The sequence below is a fragment of the Pristiophorus japonicus genome, chromosome 24 (assembly GCF_044704955.1).
Source record: "Pristiophorus japonicus isolate sPriJap1 chromosome 24, sPriJap1.hap1, whole genome shotgun sequence".
Classification (NCBI taxonomy): domain Eukaryota; kingdom Metazoa; phylum Chordata; class Chondrichthyes; family Pristiophoridae; genus Pristiophorus; species Pristiophorus japonicus.
Window position 1 is genome coordinate 2,121,094 of NC_092000.1, and position 27,488 is coordinate 2,148,581.

At 46.0% G+C, this 27,488-nt stretch overlaps 1 protein-coding gene across 1 annotated transcript in view; it reads left to right on the forward strand.

Moving 5' to 3' along the window:
• The window catches only part of LOC139237783 (vascular cell adhesion protein 1-like), a 47,837-nt gene that overhangs the window by 5,983 nt on the left and 14,366 nt on the right, over nucleotides 1-27,488 (forward strand). Inside the window, exons 2-4 of the mRNA XM_070866967.1 lie at nucleotides 9,749-10,015; nucleotides 11,757-12,071; nucleotides 16,720-16,998. Of these exons, the coding sequence (XP_070723068.1) occupies nucleotides 9,749-10,015; nucleotides 11,757-12,071; nucleotides 16,720-16,998 (861 nt within the window). The remainder of the gene's footprint in view (nucleotides 1-9,748; nucleotides 10,016-11,756; nucleotides 12,072-16,719; nucleotides 16,999-27,488) is intronic.

Consider the following 27,488-nt stretch of genomic DNA (forward strand, 5'->3'; position numbering starts at 1 on the left):
TCAGATTAAAGTCTGGACAAATAGAGACCCGCTATTGTCTTTCGTCAAGAAATGTGTCCTGAATGGGGACTGGGCAGCCACGTACAGAACATGCCCTGAGGAATTTAAACCATTTCACAGGCGCAGGGATGAACTCTCGATTCAGTGCGATTGCCTACTGTGGGGAAACTGTGTAGTCATGCCCCAGATGGGCAGAGAGGTGTTCATCAGAGAACTCCACAATGAGCACCCGGGCATTGTCATGATGAAGGCAATTGCCAGGTCACACGTTTGGTGGCCAGGGATAGACGCAGATCTGGAACTTTGTGTTCGCAGGTGCAACACGTGTGCCCAGCTGGGCAATGCTCCCAGGGAAGCCCCCCTTAGCCCCTGGTCCTAGCCCGCCAAGCCATGGTCACGCATCCATGTGGACTATGCAGGTCCTTTCATGGGAAAAATGTTTTTGGTTGTAGTAGACGCCTACTCCAAATGGATCGAGTGTGACATTTTAAATTCAAGCACATCCTCTGCCACAGTAGAAAGTCTACGAGCAATGTTCGCCACCCATGGTCTACCAGACATCGTGGTCAGCGAAAATGGCCCGTGTTTCACAAGCACTGAATTCCAGGACTTCATGAAATTAACCATGTCAGAACGGCACCATTCAAGCCGGCCTCAAATGGCCAGGCAGAACGAGCAGTGCAGATAATCAAACAGGGGATGCTCAGATTTCAAGGGGGTTCCCTACAAAGACGCTTATCACGCCTCCTGTTGGCCTATAGATCCCGACCACACTCGCTCACAGGGGTTCCACCCGCAGAGCTGCTAATGAAAAGGACGCTCAAAACCCGGTTATCCCTTATACACCCCACCATGAAAGAAATTGTTGAGAGCAGGCGCCAGTCACAATATGACTACCATGACAGGAATGCGAGGGCACGATGTATTGATGTAAATGATCCTGGTTTTGTCCTCAACTACCTGCAGGGCCCAAATGACTCGCAGGCACTATGATTGCCAAAGAGGGAAATAGGATTCTGGTAGTTAAACTTACCAATGGACAAATCTGCCGCAAACACGTGGATCAAACAAAAAGGAGGTTCGGCAACCCCATAGAAGAAGCAGAGGAAGAACACGATGTAGAGTTCACTCCTCCACAGGTGACCGAACACAGGAACCAAGTGAAGGAGAGCCCAGTCACTGTGGGCAGTCCGGACAGGCCTGGGGCACCGCAAACAGCAGACACTCAGGCCAGCGCCCAACAACCGGAGCCCCAACTCAGGCGCTCTACAAGGGAGCGTAAACCACCAGAGAGACTCAACCTGTGATCCCAATCAGACTTTGGGAGGGGAGGTGATGTTATGTATTCAACCAGCATTGTAACCCATGTATAAACTGACCGAAGTTGTACACAGTGAGAACACTGACCACAAGGTGGTGAACTTGTGGGAGACACTCCTAACCTGGACCTTCAGATATAAAAGGGGAAGCTCCACCCACTTCCTTCACTTGAGTGCTAAGGAATAAAGGACAGGTCACAGACTGACCTTCTCTCAAGCATGGGCCTCGTGTGCATTTATACTGTATAGTAAGGACGTATCAGTTACTGTTTGTACTATCACAAGGTGTGCCACCAGAGGGCACAGCAGTGGGCAGTTTGTAGGTTACCTGTACAGGTGTGCCGGGCCTAGTATAAAAGGCAGGCCACCAGGTATGATCCTCAGTCTGGAGTTATCAATAAAGGACTAAGGTCACTACAGTTCAAGTACAACACATAGCCTCGTGGAGTCATTATCAGAGCATCTAAAGACATAACAGGATCAAATGTAATATACCCAAGGTTGCTGATGATACAAAGCTAGATGGGAATGTAAGTTGTGAGGAGGATGCAAAGAGGCTTCAAAGGGATATAGACAGGCTAAGCAATTAAGAAAGCAAATGGTATGTTGATATTTATTACCAGAGGATTTGAGTATAAGAGTAAATATGTCTTCCTGCGATTATATAGGCCCTGGTGAGACCACACCTGAAGTATTGTGTACAGTTTTGGTCTCCTTACCTAAGGAAAGATATACTTGCCATTGAGAGAGTGCAACAAAGATTCACCAGACTGATTCCTGGGATGGGAGGATTGTCCTATGAGGAGAGATTGAGTGGACTAGGCCTATATTCTCTGGAGTTTAGAAGAATGAGAGGTGATCTCATTGAAACATACAACATTCTTAGAGGGCTTGTCAGGATAGATGCAGGGAGGATGTTTCCCCCGGGTTGGGGAGTCTAGAACCAGGGGTCACAGTCTCAGAATAAGGGGTTGGCCATTTAGGACTGAGATGAGGAGAAATTTCTTCACTCAGAGGGCTCAAAATTGGCCCACCTCTTTTTTCGGTGCACTCACCGGAGATGCGCCGACTTCCTGCATGGAAAAGTACTCCTAAAAAATCGGTCCCTTCTTTGGCCATTGTCCGACCTCTCCCAGATTTTCACACAGCGTGGTCAGTCGGGTCGGGGACGGGACGTCTGCACATGCGTGTTGGAGTGTACGCGCATGCGTAGTAGCTCCTACCCCCAGCCTCTCAGTGAGCATGCTGCAGCATGGGTCTTGATCATCATCATCTTCATCAACATACCGGCTGATGAGGTCGATATATTTTGGATATTAAAGGAATCAAGGCATATGGGGACACTGCAGGAAAGTGAATTTGAGATAGATCAGCCATGATCTCATTGAATGGCGGAGCAGGCTCGAGGGGCCGAATGGCCTACTCCTGCTCCTATTTGTTATGTACCTCCTGCTCTTCTTCAACTAAGGTCAAGGAACCTTTAACGTATACCTAAAGCACAATAAAAGAGATGTCTCATTAATGTCTCATCCAAAGGGTAGTACGTCCAACAGTGCAGAACTCCCTCAGCAATGCATTGAGGGTCAGCTTGGATTATGTGCTCAAGTTGTGGAGTTGGACTTCACCCCACTTTATGCAGAAATGGTGCCCTCCAGACTGTTGTCCCCATGAGTTGTGGGTCTACTGTAAGACTAGCGAATAGCAGGCTGCAGTAGTTAATAATGGTATTTGGGTCTTGAAACTGGCACAGGACCTTAGGCACATGGGGTTTCAGGCGAGAGAGACCGTTCTTACTGTCTCCCAAAACATTTAATATGGATATCATCATCTTTAACATTTCATACCTCTAGTGGGTGAATTTCCTCACCATTTGTAGCACATTTGCGGTGTTGGAATGCCGTAGAAATTAATTTTAGAAGGAACTCGGGATTGAGCAATTTGCATTGCTTGTCCACCTTTAAATCGTTTCCCCCAAGTTCTCTCGATCACTTTGGTCCTTTCCATCATCTGCACCACGATCCACTGGGATCGTTTGCATACTTGCGCCGGTCAGCCAGGGGCACTGTAGACGTGACCTCCCTGGATTTACACCAGATTGCACTTTGAGCTGCAGCAGCTGCCTATGTCACTGGATCAAGGCAGAGGTGAGGAGTTTGAGAGTTTTGTAGAGTCTGCAAACTTTGTTTATTGATTTCTGCAATTTGGAAACAATTTTTCAACCTTTTTTAGCTGTTTCCTACTGAGACCTGCCAGCCTCTATACATGGACTTTTTCGATCTTACAACGGCCTTTGACACTGTCAACCGTGAGGGTCTATGGAGCGTCCTCCTCCGTTTCGGATGTCCCCAAAAGTTTGTCAACATCCTTTGCCTGCTCCACGACGACATGCAGGCCATGATCCTTACCAACGGATCCATTATGTATTGTCTCTGCACTGTATTATAAAGTCACACGAGGCATATACTGCAGACAAGGTCACTCATGACCTGCACCTTTATTCCCAGGACCAAGGAATGCTGAGCCTGCATGGAACCTCCCTTTCAGTACCTGGCTGACCAGGTGAGGAGTGTCTCCCACAAGTTCACCCCCTGTGGTCAAGGTGTGTATTTCACAGTTGTATACAGTGTACAGTGTTGTTACATATCGGTTACAGTTATATGAAGGTTACAAACATGACACATTACAGATCCAATTCACGTCCGGACCGGGGTCAAACAGGGCTGCATCATCGCTCCAACCCTCTCTCATTCTTTGAGGCTATAGATTTTTGGACCACAAACTGTGAGGAAAACTGGCCTGCGCCTCACTGCATTAGCGTCTTCATCCATCTTGTTGGCCACAAAGTACTGGTCAAGGCGATCTGTAAAACCCTCCCAGACTTCTCCCTCCATGAATCGCTCCAGGATTCCAACGGTGCTCATTTTTTTTGTGTGTGTGAAAGTTCGTATTGTGCCTCGTCGCCAAATGTTGCGTATGCAATAACTCAATAGGCTTAGTACCGTGAACTCAATCAGGTGTGACCTGACTCTATTTTATTAGCTCTCAAAGTGAGGATTAAACATGGAGGCTTTCTTTATATACAATGCTGAACGTGTGCCTCTGTGGTCCAATGACCTCCGATGATCGCTCCCCCTGGTGGCAGGCATGCATACATTACATCATTCCGCCCCCCCCAAGATCTTGCTATCAGTCCTATTTACAAATTGAGATGGTCCGGGGCTTTCCGCTCCCTAGTTGATCGTTTCAGTTCAATTCCAGATCTGGGTGAGCTCTCCGAGTCATTCATGACTTGAGGCTGGGTAGCTGATCTAATGGGAGTGGCAGTGTCCATGTCGGGGATTGAAGGTCCAGATTCATTGACAACAGCAGGGTCTTCTGATGGCTGAATATGAATTGGTTGGTCATTGATGGTATCTTCAAGCTGTTCCGGTTCGTCTGTGTGTCGCAATTTCGTCTGATCAATGTGCCTCCTGCAAGATTGCCCATTAGTAGCCTGACAATAAGCACCCTGTTACCCTCCTTGGTCGTAGCAGTGCGAGTGATCCACTTGGGGCCTTGACCATAATTTGGCACATACACAGGATCATTAATAGAGATGTCGCGTGACACGGCAGTGCAATCATGATACCACTGCTGATATTGACATCTATTTTCGACGTGATCGTTAAGATCAGGGTGGACAAGAAAGAGCCTGGTCTTGAGACCTCTCTTCATCAACAGTTCAGCAGGGGGACCCCGGTAAGCGTGTGGGGTCTCGTCCTGTAACTAAGCAGTATGCGTGATAAGTGAGTCTGCAAAGAACCGTAAGTTACACGTTTCAGGCTCTGCTTGATGATTTGGACGGCCGCTCCGCTTGACCATTGGACGTGGGTTTGAATGGTGCTGACCTTACGTGCTTGATAACATTGAGTCTCATAAACTCTTGAAACTCCAAACACGTGAAGCATGATCCGTTGTCGCTCACAACAATGTTGGGCAGACCATGACTGGCGAACATGGCATGGAGGCTCCCAGTGTTGGCTGTGGATGTGCTGGATGACATGATTACACATTCTATCCATTTGAAATACGCATCCACCACCACCAAAAACATTTTGCCCAGGAAAGGACCCGCATAGTCGATGTGGATCCTCGACCATGGTTTGGATGGCCACGACCACAGACTTAGCAGAGATTCCACTGGTGCGTTGCTTAACTGCATGCAAGTGTTGCACTGATGCACACATGACTCCAAATCAACGTGAGACCTGACAATAGCCTTTATCATCACAATACCGGGATGGGTACTGTGTAAATCCCGTACAAATCTCTCCCTGCCTTTCTTGGGCATAACAACACGATTACCCCATAGCAAACAATCAGATTGAATGGATACTTCATCTTTGCGACGGTTGTAAGATTTGGTCTCATCACACACTTCCCTGGGAATGGCCGACCAATCACCACTAAGGACACAACATTTTATAACCGATAAGATCGGATCCTGGCTGGTCCAGGTCCTAACTTGTTGAGCACTGACATGCCGACCCTTCACTCTCAAAGGCATCCATGACCAACAGGAGGTCTGCGGTCTGTGGCCTTTCCACCTCCGGCGTGGGCAACGGTAAATGGCTCAATGCATCAGCACAATTCTCGGTGCCGGGTCTATGGCGAATGACATAATCATAGGCAGATAATGTCAGTGCCCACCTCTGGATGCAGGACGACATGTTGGTATTGATACCTCTATGCTCTGAAAACAAAGATATGAGCAGCTTGTGATCGGCTTCAAGCTCGAAACGAAGCCCAAACAGATCCTGGTGCATCTTTTTAACCCCATATACGCAGGCTAAAGCTTCTTTCTCTACCATGCCGTAGGCTCTTTCTGCTTTAGACATGCTTCGCGACGCGTACGCAACGGGTTGTAGTTTGCCCGACTCATTGGATTGTTGGAGCACGCAACCAACCCCATGTGATGAAGCGTCACAGACCAATACTAAACGCTTGCACGGGTCAGAATGTACCAGCAATTTGTTGGAACAAAGCAGATTTCTAGCCTTCTCGTAGGCCCTGTCTTGAGATATACCCCAAACCCAGTTGTTGCCTTTTCTGAGCAGCATGTGCAGTGGCTCTAATAATGTGCTCAATTTAGGTAAGAAATTACTGAAGTAGTTGAGAAGACCAAAGAACGAACGCAACTCCGTCACATTCTGGGGTCTGGGTGCATTTTTGATGGCCTCTGTTTTCGAGTCCGTAGGCCTGATGCCGTCTGCAGCAATCTTCCTTCCCAGGAATTCGACTTCCGGTGCCATAAAGACGCACTTTGAACGTTTCAATCTGAGCCCCACTTTGTCCAGATGACGTAGAACCTCTTCCAGGTTGTGCATGGCAGTGTCACGACCTGTGACCAGAATGTCGTCTTGGAACACCACGGTTCTAGGGACAGACTTCAGTAAACTGTCCATGTTTCTCTGAAATATGGCTGCAGCCGAGCGAATTCCGAAAGGCCACCTGTTGTAAATGAACAGCCCTTTATGCGTATTGATGCACGTAAGTTTCTTTGATGATTTGACAAGCTCCTGTGCCCTATAGGCTGATGTCAGATCCAATTTGGTGAACGACTTTCCCCCGGCTAGCATTGCAAACAGATCATCAGCCTTTGGTAATGGATATTGATCCTGTTTCGAAACTCGGTTTATTGTAACCTTGTAGTCTCCACAGATCTTGGCAGTGCTATCACTCTTCAGCACAGGAACAATCGGACTAGCTCATTCGTTAAATTAAACCGGTGAAATGACCCCTTCACGTTGGAGTCTGTCCAGTTCGATTTCGACCTTCTCCCTCATCATGTACAGGACCGCCCGGGCTTTGTGATGGATGGGTCTTGCATCCAAGTCCAGGTGAATCTGCACCTTGGCTCCCATGAAGTTGCTGATGCCCATGCCCGCTTCAAACAGCGAGGGAAATTTGCTCAGCACATGAGCACACGAAGCGTCATCCACCGCTGACAAAGTTTTAATATCGTTCCAGTTCCACTTTATTTTTTCAAGCCAACTCCTGCCGAACAGTGTTGGACCATTGCCTGTAACGATCCACAGCAATAAATCATGAACCACCCCATCGTACGACACCTCGACTGCTGTACTGCCAATCACTGGGATGAGCTCTTTGGTGTAGGTATGCAAGTTTGCATTTACTGGACTCAGCTTGGGTTTCACGGCCTTGGTGTCCCACAGCTTCTTGAAAGTCCTCTGTCTCATAATTGACTGACTCGTCTCCGTGTCTAATTCCATAGATACCGGCAAGCCGTTCAATTTTACTTCAATCATTATTGGTTGGCTCTTTGTCAGGAACGAATGTACACTATACACTTCCCCCTCGGGTATCTGGGGTTGCATTGCCGGATCCGCTCCGGATCAGTCATCATCATCCACGTGGTGTGTCGGAGCACGCTTGCTGAGTTGCGGACACATCCGCTGAAGGTGCCCCATTTTCACACAGCCTCTACAAATATCCTGCCTGAAACAGCACTGATGAGGCCGATGATTGCCCCCACAACGCCAACAGGGTGAAATCGGATTCGTGCCCAATGGCGGACTTTGAGCAGCTACAGGTTTTGCAAACACAGTCGGGTAAGTCCTGCCAGGTGCAGCTCTGCCAACCGACGACACAATCTGGTGCACAGTACTTGCCGTGGAGTTCCGACTCTGTGAGGATATCTGCTTTGTACTATCGATCGTGGTCAGGCAAGTCTGGCCGATCGTGATGGTCCTGCTCAGATCCAGTGTCTCCACAGCCAGCAGCTTCCACAGGACCACCTCGTGGTTTATGCCTATTACAAAGACATCGCGCAGCATGTCTTCCAACGTGGTTCCAAACTTACACGGCCCAGCGAGATGTCTCAGATTGACAACAAATTCCACCATGTCCTGGCCCTCAGAACGAACATGCTTGTAAAAGCGATATCTCGAGATAGTGATGCCTTCTTTAGGTTTGAGATGGTCCCGAATCAGAGCACACAATTCCTCATAGGTCTTTTCCATTGGACGTGCAGGTGAGAGCAGATTCTTTGAGGCTATAAATTTTTGGACCACAAACCGTGAGGAAAGCCGCCCTGTGCCTAACTGCGGTAGCGTCTTCATCCATCTTGTTGGCCACGAAGTACTGGTCGAGGCGATCTGTAAAATCCTCCCAGTCTTCTCCCTCCACGAATCGCTCCAGGTTTCCAACAGTGCTCATTTTTTTTGTGTGTGTGACAGTTCATATTGTACCTCGTCGCCAAATGTTGTGTATGCAATAACTCAATAAGCTTAGTATCGTGAACTCAATCAGGTGCGACCCGACCCTACTTTATTAGCTCTCAAAGTGAGGATTAAACATGGGGGCTTTCTTTATATACACGGGCTGCACGTGTGTGTCTGTGGTCCAATGAGCTCCGACGGTCGCTCCCCCTGGTGGCAGGCAAACCCAGGCATACATACAGTACACATTTATTTCTCTCAATCTGCAATTGGCTACCTCTGTGAACTGCAGTGTGAAGATCTCTCGCCACGCTCCCCATGGCTCTCTCTGCAGCAATGAAGGTCACCACTGCCCACGCTCAAGCTCCTGTCAAGCAGTTACAGGGGAATCTCTATTATAAGCCAGTGAGCAATATGAGCATGTATTCACAAGGTCACTGATGGCCTGTACAGCAGAGCAATCCACTTCATTAGCTTTGGCACATATGCAGACAGCAGAGAGAAATGGCCACACAGGTCTATGGGAATCCTGGCTTCCCTAAGTATATCGTGGGCATGCACGCTGCTTTCAAGGTGCCCATCGAGCAGCCTCTCGCCTTCGTGAACAGGAAGGGATTCCACTGTACGAATGTGCAGATAGTGTGTGACGCCTCTCAGATGATCACCGGACCTTGGCTACCCCAAACACAAGCAGAAGAGCAGTACAGCTACCAGACTAATAAGTGAGAGGACCATTGAGGTGCTGAAGGCCTGTTTTCATTGCCTGGTTAACTTGGTGCCACCCACACCTAGGAGTCTGTTCATCCTACCTCAAAGCCTCTAGGAGGGCTTGGAGGTCTGAATGAGTGACATTATGCATTCTGCTCTCTGGCTTGGTGCCAGGCCATCCTGCTCCTGGGCACAGATTGACACTTGAGTATTCATAATTCTGTCCAAGTATAATAAAAATCTTGGTCAGAAATGCAATTAAGTAATTTGGAGAGAAATGCAAGAGGCAAGCAGTGTTCTTGTCCAGTTCTGATGGAAGGCCATCGACCTGAAACATTAACTCTGTTTCTCTCTGCACAGATGCTGCCTGACCTGCTGAGTGTTTTATTTCAGATTTCCAGCATCTATGGTATTTTGCTTTTAAAAGGCTTGGCGATTTACTCTGAACTGTTCATTTTCTTAATGTATTCCATATCTTTGTATTTACTGTTTGCTCGGCAGGAATCGTGGCAGGAGTTGAGACGTGGATCAACGCAAACCCCGCAGCTGTGGCTTTTGGAGACTCTTTGGTGGTGAACTGCAGTACAACATGTGCAACAGAACCAACAATAGTAATAGAAGGAATAAGAGATAATCATCCAAAATCTGGTGCTCAATGGAAAACCCATTCTTCCTCAAGTATCCAATCATGGGCTACCAGAGTGACATGTGCAGTACTATGCTTACCTAATGGTTCGGTTACCAATCGACAAACGATGACTGTATACAGTAAGTTAAAAATCTTGCATCAATAAAATTTAAAGGGGAAAAGGTGGTGATAGGTAAACTGTTTAAGGATGTGCAGAAAGTGTCTGGTTCAGGGCAGCTTACTGTTGGTGAGTTGATAATCTGTTGTGTAGTAGGAAATTGAATTACACAAAGTGAAGCTCTGATCTCAGCTGGGGCTATGGAGCATTATCAAATAAAAGGGATTGGGGCAATTAGAAGTAAGATCAATCTGGTGGAATATACAAGGTGCTACTTGTATCCTTCACACTATGGTGCAGGTTGGTAGAAAGACAGACAGACTTGGATTTATATAGCGCCTTTCATGACCACCGGACCTCCCAAGTGTTTTACAGGCAATGAAGTACTTTTGGAGTATAGTCACTGTTGTAATGTAGGAAACATGGCAACCAATTTATGCACAGCAAGCTCCCAGAAACAGCAATGTGATAATGACCAGATAATCTGTTTTAGTGATGTTGACTGTGGGATAAATATTGGCCAGGACACCGGGGATAACTCCCCTGCTCTTCTTTGAAATAGTGCCATGGGATCTTTTACATCTACTTGAGCAGGGAGACGGAGCCTCGATTTAACGTTTCATCCGAAATACTGGTGCACCTTGTAACTGGGCTGGCCTTAAAATCCTTCCAGTTAAGGACGGTTCCCTGTCTCAGTCCATTTCTGTTTGGCTTTATAATTATTCACATTAAAGAATTTCAGCAAATCAGTTTTTCTGATGCTGCACTACAGCAAATCCAGTGTAGAGGTGCACTCAACCACAAAACGTAACGAGGAGTTCTTCCTGAGGTTCCCACATGATTACGCTCTTAGGAGAATGAGAAAATCAGCGGGGGCGGGAGGCAGGCGGGGGATGGGGAGCAACCCTCATAAATCTCCTAGCATCCATCTTAAGCTCTTCAAAGGTCCAAGAATAGATCAGATAACTGTGTCCCTGTCACAAATTTCCACATGGCTCAGAGGTAGAGAATACTAAAAAGTAAATACAGTGTTATATATAGGCGTAATATTACTAGGTGTCAAGTTGCTGAAGGAGGTTTCAGAGATGGGAGGAGTGAGGCCAGGGAGGGATTTGAAAACGAGGCTGAGAATTTTATAACTGAGGTATTGTCGGACCAGGAACAGGGCAAATACAGGGGTGGTTTCCACACTCAGTTTCACCACCACTTTGCATTCTGCTGTATCGTAGCTTCCTGAGAGTTTGCTACAATCTTTCAATAGTGATAGATTTTTAAAATATTTGAACAATAGTCTTCAAAAGCCATGTTTCAATTGGAAGCTGGGACTAATCCAGGTCAAATGAAAGCTAATCCACAATGGGTTGGCTCAGTTTGACTCAACACGGAGCTGTGGCTATCTAGCAACCAGATGCTCTGCAAAATGAAGATCTGTATTGTATACTGTTTCAGTGATCTTCAGTGGGAAATATCTTAATTTGATGCATATCTTTATTAATGTTATTGATGTCAGCAGTGTTTCAGTTTTGCAATCGGACTGCCAGGTTTTAGGACAGTGCAGATTGAGGAGTCGAAATACCAAGCAGTATTCTGATTCTCAGTAAGGGACAGTGAACCACAAGGTACATATGTTGCTGGGACAGACTGCTTGTTTGTTGCACACATATATCATTGTGCGACAGTGGATATCTGCAAGGGGAGGAAGTCCATAGTGCTCAGGCAGATTATTTCAGTGAATTGTGTTAACTGTGATCCTCCTTTAACAGATCGAGAGTTAAACATTACTTCACCTCCTGAAGTGCTGGAAATTAACAAAACCTATAGTCTGGAGTGCACTGGTCCGAGGGTCTATCCAAACAATAAGCTCATACTCACATGGCTGAGAGGGAGTGAGATTATTCAGAGTAATTCCACAGGGGAACCAGGTTTGCCGGATGAAGATAACAGATTGCGGAATGTCTTCAGTTTCACTGCAAGTACATCAGATGACAGACAGGAGTACACCTGCTTGGCAGAAGTGGACTTGGGCTCGAACACCACAAAACCAATTGCAAACTCCTCGGTGACCCTGCAAACTTACTGTAAGTTCCATGTGAACATTTTTTTGTTGGCTCATTTTCCGCATTGTATGCTGGGAGCGGCAAGGGGATTTTATCACTGTAATCTTCTGTTCCATAGCATTAATCAGTAGCAGGTACAATTTACAGATATATAATTAAAACTGGGGATGGGGGAGAGAGGGGTTATAAATCAGTTCTTCTGTGACATGATTAAACTGCAGAGTGGAGAAAAATAAGATGCTGCACTGGCAACCAAAGTTAAACAATGTGATTGGATCTTTCTAGTTTCTATCTATTACATTTTAATCCATATAAATAACATCCATTGACATTCCCTGTCCACTACTTCAGTCACCTTTTCAAAAAATGCAATGGGGTTTGTCAGACCTGACCGACATGAGGATGTTCAGTAGAAACAAGGCAGGTTGTGGTGTCTTTCACTAACAGTACTGATGCATCAGTTGCACTTCTCGATTCACGATAAGAACAATAGTTAATCATTGTTGTGCCTTGCCTCACCTTTGTTAATCACCCATTCTAGTGTAACCTGCCGCTTTTAAGGAGATTATAAGAACAAGCAGATCCAGCGCATGTTACTGTGGGTCGCAAGCCACTTACTCAATTAAAGCCACTAATAAATTCAATAAGGAATTCAGGAGAAAATTACCTGGAGCGGTGAGAATGTGGAACTCGCTACCACAGGGAGTATTTGAGGCGAATAGTATAGATGCATATACAGGGAAGCTTGTTAAGTACAAAGGAGAAAAGAATAGAAGGATAGGGTGAGATGTAGTAGAGCAGAAGGAGGCTCGTGTGAAGTATAGACACCGACATGGACCTGTTGGGCCAACTGACCTGTTTCTGTGCTGTAAATTCTACATATTTAAAGATAAAAACAAAATACTGGAAACACACAGCAAATCAGTGACCGTCAGTGGAGAGACCAAACAAGTCAATGTTTAGGGCTGGGCTGTTCCAGAGAACTGAAAATTAACATGAACATGAAAAACCGTGCACCAGGCTCATTAAGGCTGCAGGAATTACCAGACTGATTCCCGGGATGGCAGGACTGACATATGAGGAGAGACTGGATCAACTGGGCCTTTATTCACTGGAGTTTAGAAGGATGAGAAGGGATCTCATAGAAACATAAAATTCTAACGGGATTGGACAGGTTAGATGCAGGAAGAATATTCCCGATGTTGGGGAAGTCCAGAACCAGGGGACACAGTCTATGGATAAGGGGTAAGCCATTTAGGACCGAGATGAGGAGAAACTTCTTCACTCAGAGAGTTGTTAACCTGTGAAATTTCCTACCGCAGAGAGTTGTTGATGCCAGTTCATTGGATATATTCAAGAGGGAGTTAGATATGGCCCTTACGGCTAAAGGGATCAAGGGGTATGGAGAGAAGGCAGGAGTGGGGTACTGAAGTTGCATGATCAGCCATGATCTTATTGAATGGTGGTTCAGGCTCGACGGGCCAAATGGCCTGCTCCTGCACCTATTTTCTATGTTTCTATGTCTCTTATGGGGTAATCGTGTAGTTTTGCCAAAAAAAGGCAGGGAAACGTTTATACGCGACCTACACAGTACCCACCCAGGCATTGTCATGATGAAAGCATTTGCCAGATCACATGTTTGGTGGCCCAGCATTGACTCGGACTTGGAATCATGCGTGCAACAGCGCAACACTTGCTCACAACTGAGCAATGCACCAAGGGAGGCTCCACTGAGTCTGTGGTCATGGCCCTCCAAACCGTGGTCCAGGATCCACGTAGATTTTGCCGGCCCCTTTCTAGGAAAAATGCTTTTAGTAGTTGTGGACGCTTACTCCAAATGGATTGAATGCGTAATCATGTCATCCAACACGTCTACAGCCACCATTGAAAGCCTCCGGGCCATGTTCACCACCCATGGCTTGCCCGACGCCCTTGTCAGTGACAATGGACCGTGTTTCACCAGCTCGGAATTCAACAAGTTTATGATTCGCAATGGCATCAAGCATGTCAGGTCTGCTCCATTTAAGCCCGCTTCTAACGGTCAAGCGGAGCAGTCAGTCCAAACAATCAAGCAGAGCATGAAATGCGTGACGGACTGCTCCCTGCAGACCTGCTTGTCTCGCATTCTGCTCAGTTACCGGACACAACCCCACTCGCTCACCGGGGTTCCCCCGGCAGAATTGTTAATGAAGAGAGCCCTGAAAACCAGGCTCTCCCTAGTCCACCCAGATCTTAATGATCACGTGAAAACCCGGCGACACCGACAGAACATGTACCACAATCGCACAGCTGTTTCACGTGACATTGATGTTAACGACTCTGTGTTTGTCCTGAATTACGGTCATGGTCCCAAGTGGGTTGCTGACATTATTTTGGCCAAGGCAGGGAATAGGGTGTTTATAATCAAACTGTTAAATGACCAAACGTGCAGAAAGCATTTAGATCAGACCAAATTGCGATTTACTGATAACCAGGAACGACTTGAAGAGGACATCACCATCAACGATCCACCAACACACACCCAACCAGCAATCAACCTCGCTGTCAATCACGAGGATGAACCCGCTGTTGGTGACAGTCCGGTCAGACCAGCCGCGGTGCAGTGCAGCAATGGTCCGGCCAACTCACACACGCCAGGGTTTGAACTTAGATGATCAACCAGGGAGCGAAGGGCTCTGGGTCGCCTCAACTTGTAAATAACTTGGACTGAAGACTTTGGGGGGGGTGGGGGGGAGTGATGTTATGTATGTAACTATGTAATACTTGCCACCAGAGGGTGCAACTGTTGAAGTCCTAAGGGTCACCTGCACATGTGCAGGGTGAGTATAAAAGCTTGTCCAACATGTTGTTTATGCACTCTGGAGTTGTAGTAAAGAAGACTACGGTCACACTAAGTTTAGCTCACAGTACTCAGCCTCGTGGAGTTCTTCGATACACAACAAATACTATGGTATCTTTTACTTCCACTTGAGAGGACAGATGGGGCCATCCTGAGAATGGTACCTCTAACAGTGCCGCAGTGTAAGTTCCTGAGTAAGTTTCCACCTTAACCAAAGTGCATTGTGAAGGGTTACTTGTACAGTTGTTACTTTTAAAGGGTTAAGAGTATGCAAGTGCCCAAGAAAGAAAAGGGTGTGTTCCCTTGCCTGCCTTGGTAGGTCATTGAATTTCTTGCGGCACTGGTCTGCCATCCTAGGAATAAGAGCATTGGCATTCAGTGCCAGTGCCAGGTCCCTACACATAGCACGAGTGGGCTTTTGGGGTTGGTTTTCTGCCAAATATACCAATCGGTCTGTCCTATGTTCTGTTTCATTGAGGAGTTTTTGCACGTTGTGAACTTGTGTTATGTCCTTGTCCATTCTTTCACTGCCTCTTCCAGGTTGTCCTGTGTTACACATTCTCGTAAAGTGGCACAAAATCATTGCTAATAAGCCCAGTCAATCTAGCTGATGGTCAACTCAAGCATTGTTCCTTACTTCCCTGCTGCTCCCCCAGACTGCTGCTGTAATCTTCGCCAGAAATCGATTTTAAAGGCTGCGCTTGAATTTCCATACACTGTCGCAGATTTCTCCCGTTTTACATTGATTATATGCTAATCGTTACTTCAATGGATATGCAAATGATCTGACCCAGGAAATGCTGATTTAAATACCTCTCCAGGCCATGGGATGGCACAACTCATTTTCCATTGGCATAAAAGTGGTGCAACTCACAGTGAAATTTTGGGGCCATTGTCTAATCTGCATTTTATCGTTACTTGGATGAGTCAAATCTCATATTTATAAAACAACAAATCACAATTAAGAAGGTTCTGAACATACCAATGAGTGCGTGGTAAGTAGCAACAAAGACTACCAATTACAATGTTCCAAAACTAACTAACAATACCAAGAAAACATCCACCAATAATCAGCAGCAGAAACACAACCAATAAAAGCACTCCAAATACTTTTGGAAAATGATTTTTGGCACCAGCTTGCTTTCTCACTAAGTTGAAGATTGGAGACAGCATAATAAAAACATTAAATGATAAAAGTTCCCATATACAATTGCCTTTTGTGTGTTTGAAATATCTCCAACAGTGTCTGACCACATCTCGTATGCGCTGTTCCAATGATGCACCACTTCTGCACTCCCCATCCCTACAAACCCTCATGCAATAGTGTCACTTTCAACTCGCAATAAATAATCTGAAGGCAGCCATACTTGATTACATCATAGTCAGTGCACTTCAAAGTAATTTATTGCATTAAAGAGGTTTTGAGATATTTATTCAAGATAATCTTGTGCAGTATAAATTCAAGTCCTTTTGGTGGGAAATATATAGGAGCATGACGAGTCTGTTGGCGTTGTGTATTGATTCTATCAATGCGCAGTTCTACAGCTGGCAGGATGCCCCTAATGGCAAGCCTTAAATTCAGGTGCTCCATTCGGTGCAGCAATTTCCCACAGGAAAGAAGCAAAATTTGACAGTGAGTCAGCTCTGGCTGTTTTTGCACCTCTACAGTTACCGTGACCAAGGTCTGGGCACAGGATTGCTTCTGCTGACGCCTACTGCACGGCACAGAGAAATTTAAGTTAAAAGGAGTTATAAATTGCCCTTTAACAAAATCAAATAGAAATAATTTCTCACTCACTTTTATGTAATTTTCAAATCTTTCTTTTACAGATAAACCTACAGGCACAATTGTATCAGCAAATAACAAAAGCATCTCTGAGTCCCCGGTACATTTCAGTAATGGTGATAGTATCATATTAATCTGTGATTCCCAAGGAAACCCACAGCCTACACTGAAATGGGACTACCCCCAAAAAAGCAATATTGTGATCAATCCTTCTGGAGTGCTCCATATTTCCGACGCCACAGCAGAAAATAATGGAATATATAAATGTACAGCTGCTAACAAACTTGGAGCTGATGAGAAGAACGTGTACATCAAAGTCAAAGGTCAGTTTGAAGTCTTGATGATAAAACATTTAACTTTCCCCTCTAGGTCAGGGCTCGAGCCAAGCCAGATTTGTGGCGAATAACAAGACCACCCACTCGTATTACAGGTGTGCTGAAGTTTGAGGCCTTCAGACTTTAGGTGAAGATGGGACTGTGACCGAGAACAGCAGGGATCGGAGACGATGAGTAACTTGGTGGGGACAATGGCTTTGAAGGCAGAGTAAATCATTGCTGGCAGTGAAGGGATGCCAGCACAAATAGTGCAATCAATTCCCAATCTGTAGAGTTGGTGCTCTGTCGAGGTTCTCTATTTCTCTCTTTCTTCCAAACTTGGGCATTGGCTTAATTTAAGAGCCATGCTGCAGATTAAAAGCTATACGTAAATAATTTGATATTTCAAAACTTGAAACCCTAATTAATTAAAATACAATAGAGATGGCAGGGCAGGCAATGTGTTGCAGCTGCAGTATGTGGAAGCTGGTAGACACCATTGTGATCCACGGCAACCACATCTGCAGTAAGTGTTGACTGCTCAAGGAACTTCAGCTCAGAGTTGATGAGCTGGAATCCGAATTTCAAACACATCAGGGACGCTGCATTCCAGAAGGCAGTCACACCCCTTAGGTTAAATCATTCAAATTTTGTCCATGGTGAGGGACAGGGGGTGGGACTACAAGTGAGGCAGGTATGAGGACCCAGGATGTAGTGATGGAGGAGCCTTGGCCCTTACTCTTGTCCAACAAGTTCAATGTTCTTGCTCCCTATGTGGACGAGAGCAGGGAGGATGAGCAAACTGACCACAGCACCGTGGTACAGGGGGCCATTCAAGTTGGAGGAGTAAAACGAAATGTGGTCGTGGTAGGGGCAGTATCATTAGGGGGATAGATATTGTTATCTGCAGCCGAGAGCATGAGATCCAAAGGCTGTGTTGCCTGCCTCGTGCCAGGGATAAGGACACCTCCTCTGGGCTGGATTGGAACTTGGAGTGGAAGGGGAAAGATCCAGTTGTCATGATCCACGTTGGTATGAAACAACATAGGTAGGACAAAGAAAGAAGTTCTGATGAGGGATTTAGAGCAGCAAGGGACTAAATTAAAAAGCAGAACCAAAAAGATAATAATCTCTGGATTACTACCTGAGCCACGAGCAAGTTTGCAAAGGGTAAGTAAGATCAAAGGGATGAACATGTGGCTCAAAGATTGGTGTGGGAGAAATGGGTTTCGATTTATGGGGCACTGGCACCAGTACTGGGATAAGAGGGAGCTGTTCCGTTGGGACGGGTTTCACTTGAAGCAGGCGAGGATCAGTGTTCTGGCGAATCAAATAACTAGGGCTGCAGATAGGGCTTTAAACTAAATAGTGGGGAGGAGGGTTCAGGTGAGCAGAAATATAAAAAGTCAAAGAGAAAGAACATGAGAACATAAGAAATAGGAGCAGGCCATTTGGCCCCTCAAGCCTGCTTCGCCATTTAATAAGATCATGGCTGATCTGATCACGGACTCAGCTCCACTTCCCTGCCCGCTCCCCATAACCCTTTATTCCCTTATCGCTCAAAAATCTGTCTATCTCCGCCTTAAATACATTCAATGACCCAGCCTCCACAGCTCTCTAGGGTAGAGAATTCTACAGATTTACAACCCTCTGAGAGAAGAAATTCCTCATCTCCTCAACTGGGTGGCACCTTATTCTGAGACTATGTCTCCTAGTTTTAGTTTCACCTATGAGTGGAAACATCCTCTCTGCATCCACCTTGTCGAGCCCCCTCATTATCTTATAAGTTTCAATAAGATCACCTCTCATTCTTCTGAACTCCAATGTGTAGAGGCCCAACCTACTCAACCTTTCCTTATGTCAACCCCTCATCTCCGGAATCAACCTAGTGAACCTTCTCTGAACCGCCTCCAATGCAAGTATATCCTTCCTTAAATACGGAGACCAAAATTGTATGCAGTACTCTAGGTGTGGCCTCACCAATGCCCTGTACAGTGCAGGACTTCTCTGCTTTTATACTCTATCCCCCAATAAAGACCAGCAATCCATTTGCTTTCCTGATTGCTTGCTGTACCTGCATACTCTTCTTCTTCTTAGACGGTCCCTCGGATCGAGGATGACTTGCTTCCACGCCAAAAAGGGATGTGTTCAATGAGTTCACAGGTGTTTCAATGAAGGACCTAATATTCGAGGTTCTGAACTACATGTTGAAGGGTGGAAGATGCCTGTGCGGGGATTTTTTTAACGTGGGGTGACCGTTGTACACCAGCCACCACACGGGCTTGACAGAGCTAGGTCTTGGTCCAGTGGCAAGGGTTAACCAGGACGTCTGGAGACCAGCTCTGCTGCACGGACCTAGTGCGCACATATATCGCAGTGTGGGCTGGTCCGTGCTGCCCCTGGGCCCTCGCCTCTTCTTGGCCCCGAACTCACGTCTCTCCTGAGGCCCGATCACATCGCTCTACAATCTCTCACCGCTCCTGTGCCCCGACCTCGCTGCTCCTGTTGTACCTGCCCATGCTCCAATCACCGACCTGGGTTATGATGATGTTCAATCCAGTCGACCTCTGAACTGCCGTTGCCCTCCTGCACCAGCTCGTGCTGCTCCCTGAAGCGGTATGCTGCCACGCTGCACATGGGGCCACTCGCCTTTTATGACCGCTGGTGTTCTCACGCATGAGAACCTGCATACTAACCTGCAAGAAGGCAGCAATAGTGCAGGGTAGCGATAAGGGTAATGATAACCAGAGTGTGACAGGAAGGGACAGAGCGTACAAACATAAGAGTGCACCAGAAAATGGGATCAGAGTAGGGAAAAATGGAATGCATGCAGCATTCGTAACAAGATAGATGAGTTGACGGCACAAATAGAAATAAATGGGTATGATCTGATAGACATTACAGAGACGTGGTTGTAAGGTGACCAAGGCTGGGAACTGAATATTCAGGGGTATTTGCCATTTCGGATGGAGAAGCAGAAAGAAAAAGGATGTGGGGTAGCTCTGTTAATAAAGGATGAGATCAGTGCAGAGTGAGAAATGATATTGGCTCAGAAAATCAAGATGTAGAATCAGTTTGGTTCGAGATAAGAAATAATAAGGGAAAGAAGTCATTGGTGGGAGTAGTCTAAAGGCCTTAAAATAGTAGCCACTCTGAGCATAGAGTATAAATCAAGAAATAATGGAGGCTTGTAAGAAAGGTACGCCAATAATCATGGGCAATTTTAATCTTCATATTGATTGGACAAATCAAATTGGCAAAGGTAGTCTTGAGGAAGAGTTCATAGAGTGTATTCAGGATGGTTTCTTAGAACAATATGTTGTGGAACCAACTAGGCAGAAGACTATTTTGGATCTGGTAATGTGTAATGAGACTGGATTAATTAATGATCTCATAGCAAAAGATCCTCTTGGGAAGAGTGATCATAGCTTGGTAGAATTTCAAATTCAGTTTGAGGGTGAGAAAGTTAGGTCTCAAACTAGTGTCCTGAACTTAAATAAAGGCAGTTACAAAGGTATGAAGGCAGAGTTGGCTATAGTGGACTGGAAAAATAGATTAAAGGGTAAGATGGTAGATAAGCAGTGACAAATATTTAAGGAGATATTTCATAATGCTCAGCAAAGATATATTACAGTGAGAAAGAAATTCTAAGAGAAGGATGAACCATCTGTGGCTAAGTAAGTAAGGAAAGGATGGTATCAAATTGAAAATAAAATCATACAATGTTGCGAAGATTAGTGGAAGGCCAGAGAATTGGGAATTTTTTTAGAAACCAGCAAAGGACAACTAATTATGAGAGTGAACTAGCAAGAAATATAAAAACAGACAGCGAGAGTTTTTACAGGTATATAAAAAGGAAAAGAGTGGCGAAAGTAAATGTTGGTCCCTTAGAGGATGAGACTGAGGAATTAATAATGGGAAATGTAGAGACTTTGAACAAATATTTTGCATTGGTCTTCACGGTAGAAGACACTAAAAGCATCCCGATAATTGATAATCAAGGGGCTATTGGGAGGGGGTAACTTAAAACAATCATTATCACTGGAGAAAAAGTACTAGGCAAATTAATGTGACTAAAGGTGGACAAGTCCCCTGGAAGTAGTAGCAGGACATTTAGAACATCATAATATAGTCAAGCAGTTTTATGAAAGGTAAATCATGTTTGACAAATTTGCTGGAGTTCTTTGAGGATGTAACGAACAGGGTGGATAAGGGGGAACCAGTAGATGTCGTGCATTTGGATTTCGAGAGGCATTCGATAAGGTGCCACATAAAACGTTACTGAACAAGGTAAGAGCTCATGATGTTGGGGGTAATATATTAGATTGGATAGGGGATTGGCTAACTGACAGAAAACAGAGAGTCGGGATAAATGGGTCATTTTCAGTTTGGCAAACTGTAACTAGTGGGGTGCCACAGGGATCGGTGCTGGGGCTTCCACTACAGGTTGAGCTTCCCTTATCCAGTACCACCCCTCGTTCGGAACCATTCCCGGCCGCCGGGTGGCGCATGCGCACAACGCAGCCAGTCAAAATCCTCAAAATATCAATGAAAAAAAAACTTGCTCATTTACTTTTACAGACCCACAATAAATTTACCCCAAATCCTCGAAAAATATCAATGTAAAATAAATGTACCCAACTTCGGAGCCAACAACTTCGGGGCCCGCCGACATCACACTGATTGACTGACAGTCGTTCCAGCCAATCAGCGCACACACACTGAAAACATATGGCCTCCCCTTATCCGGAAAGATCCCTCATTCGGAACAGGTCAGGTCCCGAGTATTGTGTTCCTAACACAGATGAGACTGCATACAGGGAGGTTAAAGTAACAGTGACCTCAGTCTTTAATAAGACACTCCAGAGTGAGGAACAGGCCTTAGGAGCCGGCTTATATACAGGGCTCCCAAGGAATGCTGGGATCCCTTGGGATTTCAGGGATGAGCTCCCTGGTGGCGAAACATGGGAGTGCATGCTTTACAGATATACAACACCGAGGGTTCCTGATAAGGAAGGTTCAACCTGTATTTACAATCTATATTAATGACTTGGATGAAGGGATCGAGTGTAATGTAGCCAAATTTCCTGATGATACATAGATAAGTGGCAAAGCAAATTGTGAGGAGGATGCAAAGAATCTGCAAAGGGATATAGACAGACTCAGTGATTGGGCAACAATTTGGCAGATGGAGTATAATGTGAAGAAATATGAAGTTATCCACTTTGGTAGGAAAAATAAATATGCAGAGTATTTTTTTTAAACGGTGAGAGACTGGGAAATGTTGGTGTTCAGAGGGACCTGGGTGTCCATGTACACGAATCACTGAAAGTTAACATGCAGGTACAGCAAGCAATTAGGAAAGCAACAGGTATATTGGCATTTATTACAAGAGGATTTGAGTATAAGAGTAAAGACGTCTTACTGGAATTATATAGGGCCCTGGTGAGACCGCACCTGGAGTATTGTGTACAGTTTTGGTCTCCTTACCTAAGGAAGGATATACTTGCCATAGAGGGAGTGCAACTAACTGATTCCTGGAATGGGGAGATTGTCCTATGAGGAGAGATTGACTAGACTAGACCTATATTCTCTAGAGTTTAGAAGAGAGGTGATCTCATTGAAACATACAACATTCTTACAGGGCTTAGAAACATAGAAAATAGTAGCAGTAGTAGGCCATTTGGCCCTTCGAGACTGCATCGCCATTCAATATGATCATAGCTGATCCTCTATCTCAACACCATATTCCTGCTTTTTCCCCATACCCCTTGATGCCTTTTATTTCTAGAAATCTATCTATCTCCCTCTTAAATATATTCACTGACCTGGCCACCACAGCCTTCTGTGGTAGAGAATTCCACAGGTTCACCACCCTCTGAGTGAAAAAATTTCTCCTCATCTCGGTCCTAAATTTCCTACCCCGTATCCTGAGACTGTAACTCCTTGTTCTAGACTTCCCAGCCCAGGGAAATCTCCTCCCCGCATCCAGTCTGTCCAACCCCGTCAGAATTTTATACGTTTCAATAAGATCCCCTCTCATTCTTCGAAACTCTAGTGAACACAGGTCTAGTCGACCCAATCTCTCCTCATACGACAGTCCTGCCATCCCAGGAATCAGTCTGGTGAACCTTCGCTGCGCTCCCTCTATGGCAAGTATATCCTTTCTTAGGTAAGGAGACCAAAACTGTACACAATACTCCAGGTGCGGTCTCACCAAGGCCCTGTATAACTGTAGTAAGACATCCTTGCTCCTGTACTCAAATCCTCTTGCAATGAAGGCCAACATACCATTTACCTTCCTAACTGCTTGCTGCACCTGCATGTTTGCTTTCAATGACTGGTGTACAAGGACACCCAGGTCCCTCTGTACATCGACACTTCCCAAGCCATCACCATTTAAATAATACTTTGTCCTTATGTTTTTCCTACCAAAGTGGATAACTTCACATTTATCCACGTTATACTGCATCTGCCATGTGTTTGCCCACTCACTCAACCTATCTAAATCACCTTGCAGCGTCTTCGCATCCTCCTCACAACTCACAACCCCACCTAGTTTTGTGTCATCAGCAAACTTGGAAATATTACATTTGGTTCCCTCATCCAAATCATTGATATATATTGTGAATAGCTGGGGCCCAAGCACTGATCCCTGTGGTACTCCACTAGTCACTGCCCGCCACCCCAAAAAAGACCTGTTTATTCCTACTCTTTGTTTCCTGTCAGTTAACCAATTTTCAATCCATGCCAATACATTACCCCTTATCCTATGTGCTTTCATTTTGCACACTAACCTCTTATGTGGGACTTTATTAAAGGCCTTCTGAAAATCCAAATTCACTACATCCACTGGTTCTCCCTTATCTATTCTATCAGTTACAATGGCCTATTCCTGCTCCTAGCTCTTTTTCAACTGAGTTCAAGGAACCTTTAACACCTACCTAAAGCACAATAAAAGAGGGATGTCTAATTAATGTCTCATCCAAAGGGTAGTACGTCCAACAGTGCAGAACTCCCTCAGCAATGCATTGAGGGTCAGCTTAGATTATGTGCTCAAGTTGTGGAGTTGGACTTCACCCCACTTTATGCAGAAATGGTGCCCTCCAGACTGTTGTCCCCATGAGTTGTGGGTCTACTGTAAGACTAGCGAATAGCAGGCTGCAGTAGTTAATAATGGTATTTGGGTCTTGAAACTGGCACAGGACCTTAGGCACATGGGGTTTCAGGCGAGAGAGACCATTCTTACTGTCTCCCAAAACATTTAATATGGACGTCACCTTTAACATTTCATACCTCTAGTGGGTGAATTTCCTCACCATTTGTAGCACATTTGCGGCGTTGGAATGGCGTAGAAATTAATTTTAGAAGGAACTCGGGATTGAGCAATTTGCACTGCTTGTCCACCCTTAAATCGTTTCCCCCAAGTTCTCTCGATCACTTTGGTCCTTTCCATCATCTGCACCACGATCCACTGGGATCGTTTGCATACTTGCGCCGGTCAGCCAGGGGCACTGTAGACGTGACCTCCCTGGATTTACACCAGATTGCACTTTGAGCTGCAGCAGCTGCCTATGTCACTGGATCAAGGCAGAGGAGTTTGAGAGTTTTGAAGAGTCTGCAAACATTATTTATTGATTTCTGCAATTTGGAAACAATTTTTCAACCTTTTTTTGCTGTTTTCTCCTGAGACCTGCACTAAATTTTCACTGCTTCCTCCTACATCAGAACATAAGAAATCGGAGCAGGAGTCGGCCACCAGGCCTCTCGAGCCTGCTCCGCCATTTAATAAGATTATTGCTGATCTGATCATGGACTCAGCTCTACTTGCCTGCCTGTTCCCCATAACCCTTTATTCCCTTATCGCTCACAAATCTGGATTAGACCACCCAACAATTTACAGAACCCCCACCCCTGCGCAGTTAGAGAAACTCACGAATAAGTATGACTTTTCTCCTCAGCATTCCACTCTAGGCCATTACTATCGAGGTTGCAGGGATGGTGACTCAGGCAACATGTCAGAAGATTCAGCCCATCAGAAATTAGCCCCACCAAAGAATGTATAGGCAGCACAGGTCCTCTGAGGATCTCCGCATCAGAAGAGTTTATTTCTCAAAAGCTGCAGTGTGAAGATCTCTAGCCGCGCCCCCCATGGCTCTCGCTGCGGCAATGAAGGTCACCACTGCCCACACTTTTTATGGCTCAAGCTCCTGTCAAGCAGTTACAGGGGAATCTCTATTATAAGCCAGTGAGCAATATGAGCATATATTCACAAGGTCACTGATGGCCTGTACAGCAGAGCAATCCACTTCATTAGCTTTGGCACATATCCAGGCAGCAGAGAGAAAGGGCCACACAGGTCTATGGGAGGTTCCCATCGAGCAGCCTCTCGCCTTCGTGAACAGGAAGGGATTCCACTGTACGAATGTGCAGATAGTGTGTGACGCCTCTCAGATGATCACCGGACCTTGGCTACCCCAAACACAAGCAGAAGAACAGTACAACGAGGCCCGTACAGCTACCAGACTAATAAGTGAGAGGACCATTGAGGTGCTGAAGGCCTGTTTTCATTGCCTGGTTAATTTGGTGCCACCCGGTGCCATAAAGACGCACTTTGAACGTTTCAATCTGAGCCCCACTTTGTCCAGACGACGTAGAACCTCTTCCAGGTTGTGCATGGCAGTGTCACGACCTGTGACCAGAATGTCATCTTGGAACACCACGGTTCTAGGGACAGACTTCAGTAAACTCTCCATGTTTCTCTGAAATATGGCTGCAGCCGAGCGAATTTCGAAAGGCCACCTGTTGTAAATGAACAGCCCTTTATGCGTATTGATGCACGTAAGTTTCTTTGATGATTTGACAAGCTCCTGTGCCCTATAGGCTGATGTCAGATCCAATTTGGTGAACGACTTTCCCCCGGCTAGCATTGCAAACAGATCATCAGCCTTTGGTAACGGGTACTGATCCTGTTTCGAAACTCGGTTTATTGTAACCTTGTAGTCTCCACAGATCTTGGCAGTGCTATCACTCTTCAGCACAGGAACAATCGGACTAGCTCATTCGTTAAATTAAACCGGTGAAATGACCCCTTCACGTTGGAGTCTGTCCAGTTCGATTTCGACCTTCTCCCTCATCATGTACAGGACCGCCCGGGCTTTGTGATGGATGGGTCTTGCATCCAAGTCCAGGTGAATCTGCACCTTGGCTCCCATGAAGTTGCCGATGCCCGCTTCAAACAGCGAGGGAAATTTGCTCAGCACATGAGCACACGAAGCGTCATCCACCGCTGACAAAGTTTTAATATCGTTCCAGTTCCACTTTATTTTTTCAAGCCAACTCCTGCCGAACAGTGTTGGACCATTGCCTGTAACGATCCACAGCAATAAATCATGAACCACCCCATCGTACGACACCTCGACTGCTGCACTGCCAATCACTGGTATGAGCTCTGGTGTAGGTACGCAAGTTTGCATTTACTGGACTCAGCTTGGGTTTCACGGCCTTGGTGTCCCACAGCTTTTCGAAAGTCCTCTGTCTCATAATTGACTGACTCGTCTCCGTGTCTAATTCCATAGATACCGGCATGCCGTTCAATTTTACTTCAATCATTATCGGTTGGCTCTTTGTCAGGAACGAATGTACACTATACACTTCCCCCTCGGGTATCTGGGGTTGCATTGCCGGATCCGCTCTGGATCAGTCATCATCCATGTGGTGTGTCGGAGCACGCTTGCTGAGCTGCGGACACATCCGCTGAAGGTGCCCCATTTTCACACAGCCTCTACAAATATCCTGCCTGAAACAGCACTGATGAGGCCGATGATTGCCCCCACAACGCCAACAGGGTGAAATCGGATTCGTGCCCAATGGCGGACTTTGAGCAGCTACAGGTTTTGTAAACACAGTCGGGTAAGTCCTGCCAGGTGCAGCTCTGCCAACCGACGACACAATCTGGTGCACAGTACTTGCCGTGGAGTTCCGACTCTGCGAGGATATCTGCTTTGTACTATCGATCGTGGTCAGGCAAGCCTGGCCGATCGTGATGGTCCTGCTCAGATCCAGTGTCTCCGCAGCCAGCAGCTTCCACAGGACCACCTCGTGGTTTATGCCTATTACAAAGACATCGCGCAGCATGCCTTCCAACGTGGTTCCAAACTTACACGGCCCAGCGAGATGTCTCAGATCGACAACAAATTCCACCATGTCCTGGCCCTCAGAACGAACATGCTTGTAAAAGCGATATCTCGAGATAGTGATGCCTTCTTTAGGTTTGATATGGTCCCGAATCAGAGCACACAATTCCTCATAGGTCTTTTCCATTGGACGTGCAGGTGAGAGCAAATTCTTTGAGGCTATAAATTTTTGGACCACAAACCGTGAGGAAAGCCGCCCTGTGCCTAACTGCGGTAGCGTCTTCATCCATCTTGTTGGCCACGAAGTACTGGTCGAGGCGATCTGTAAAATCCTCCCAGTCTTCTCCCTCCACGAATCGCTCC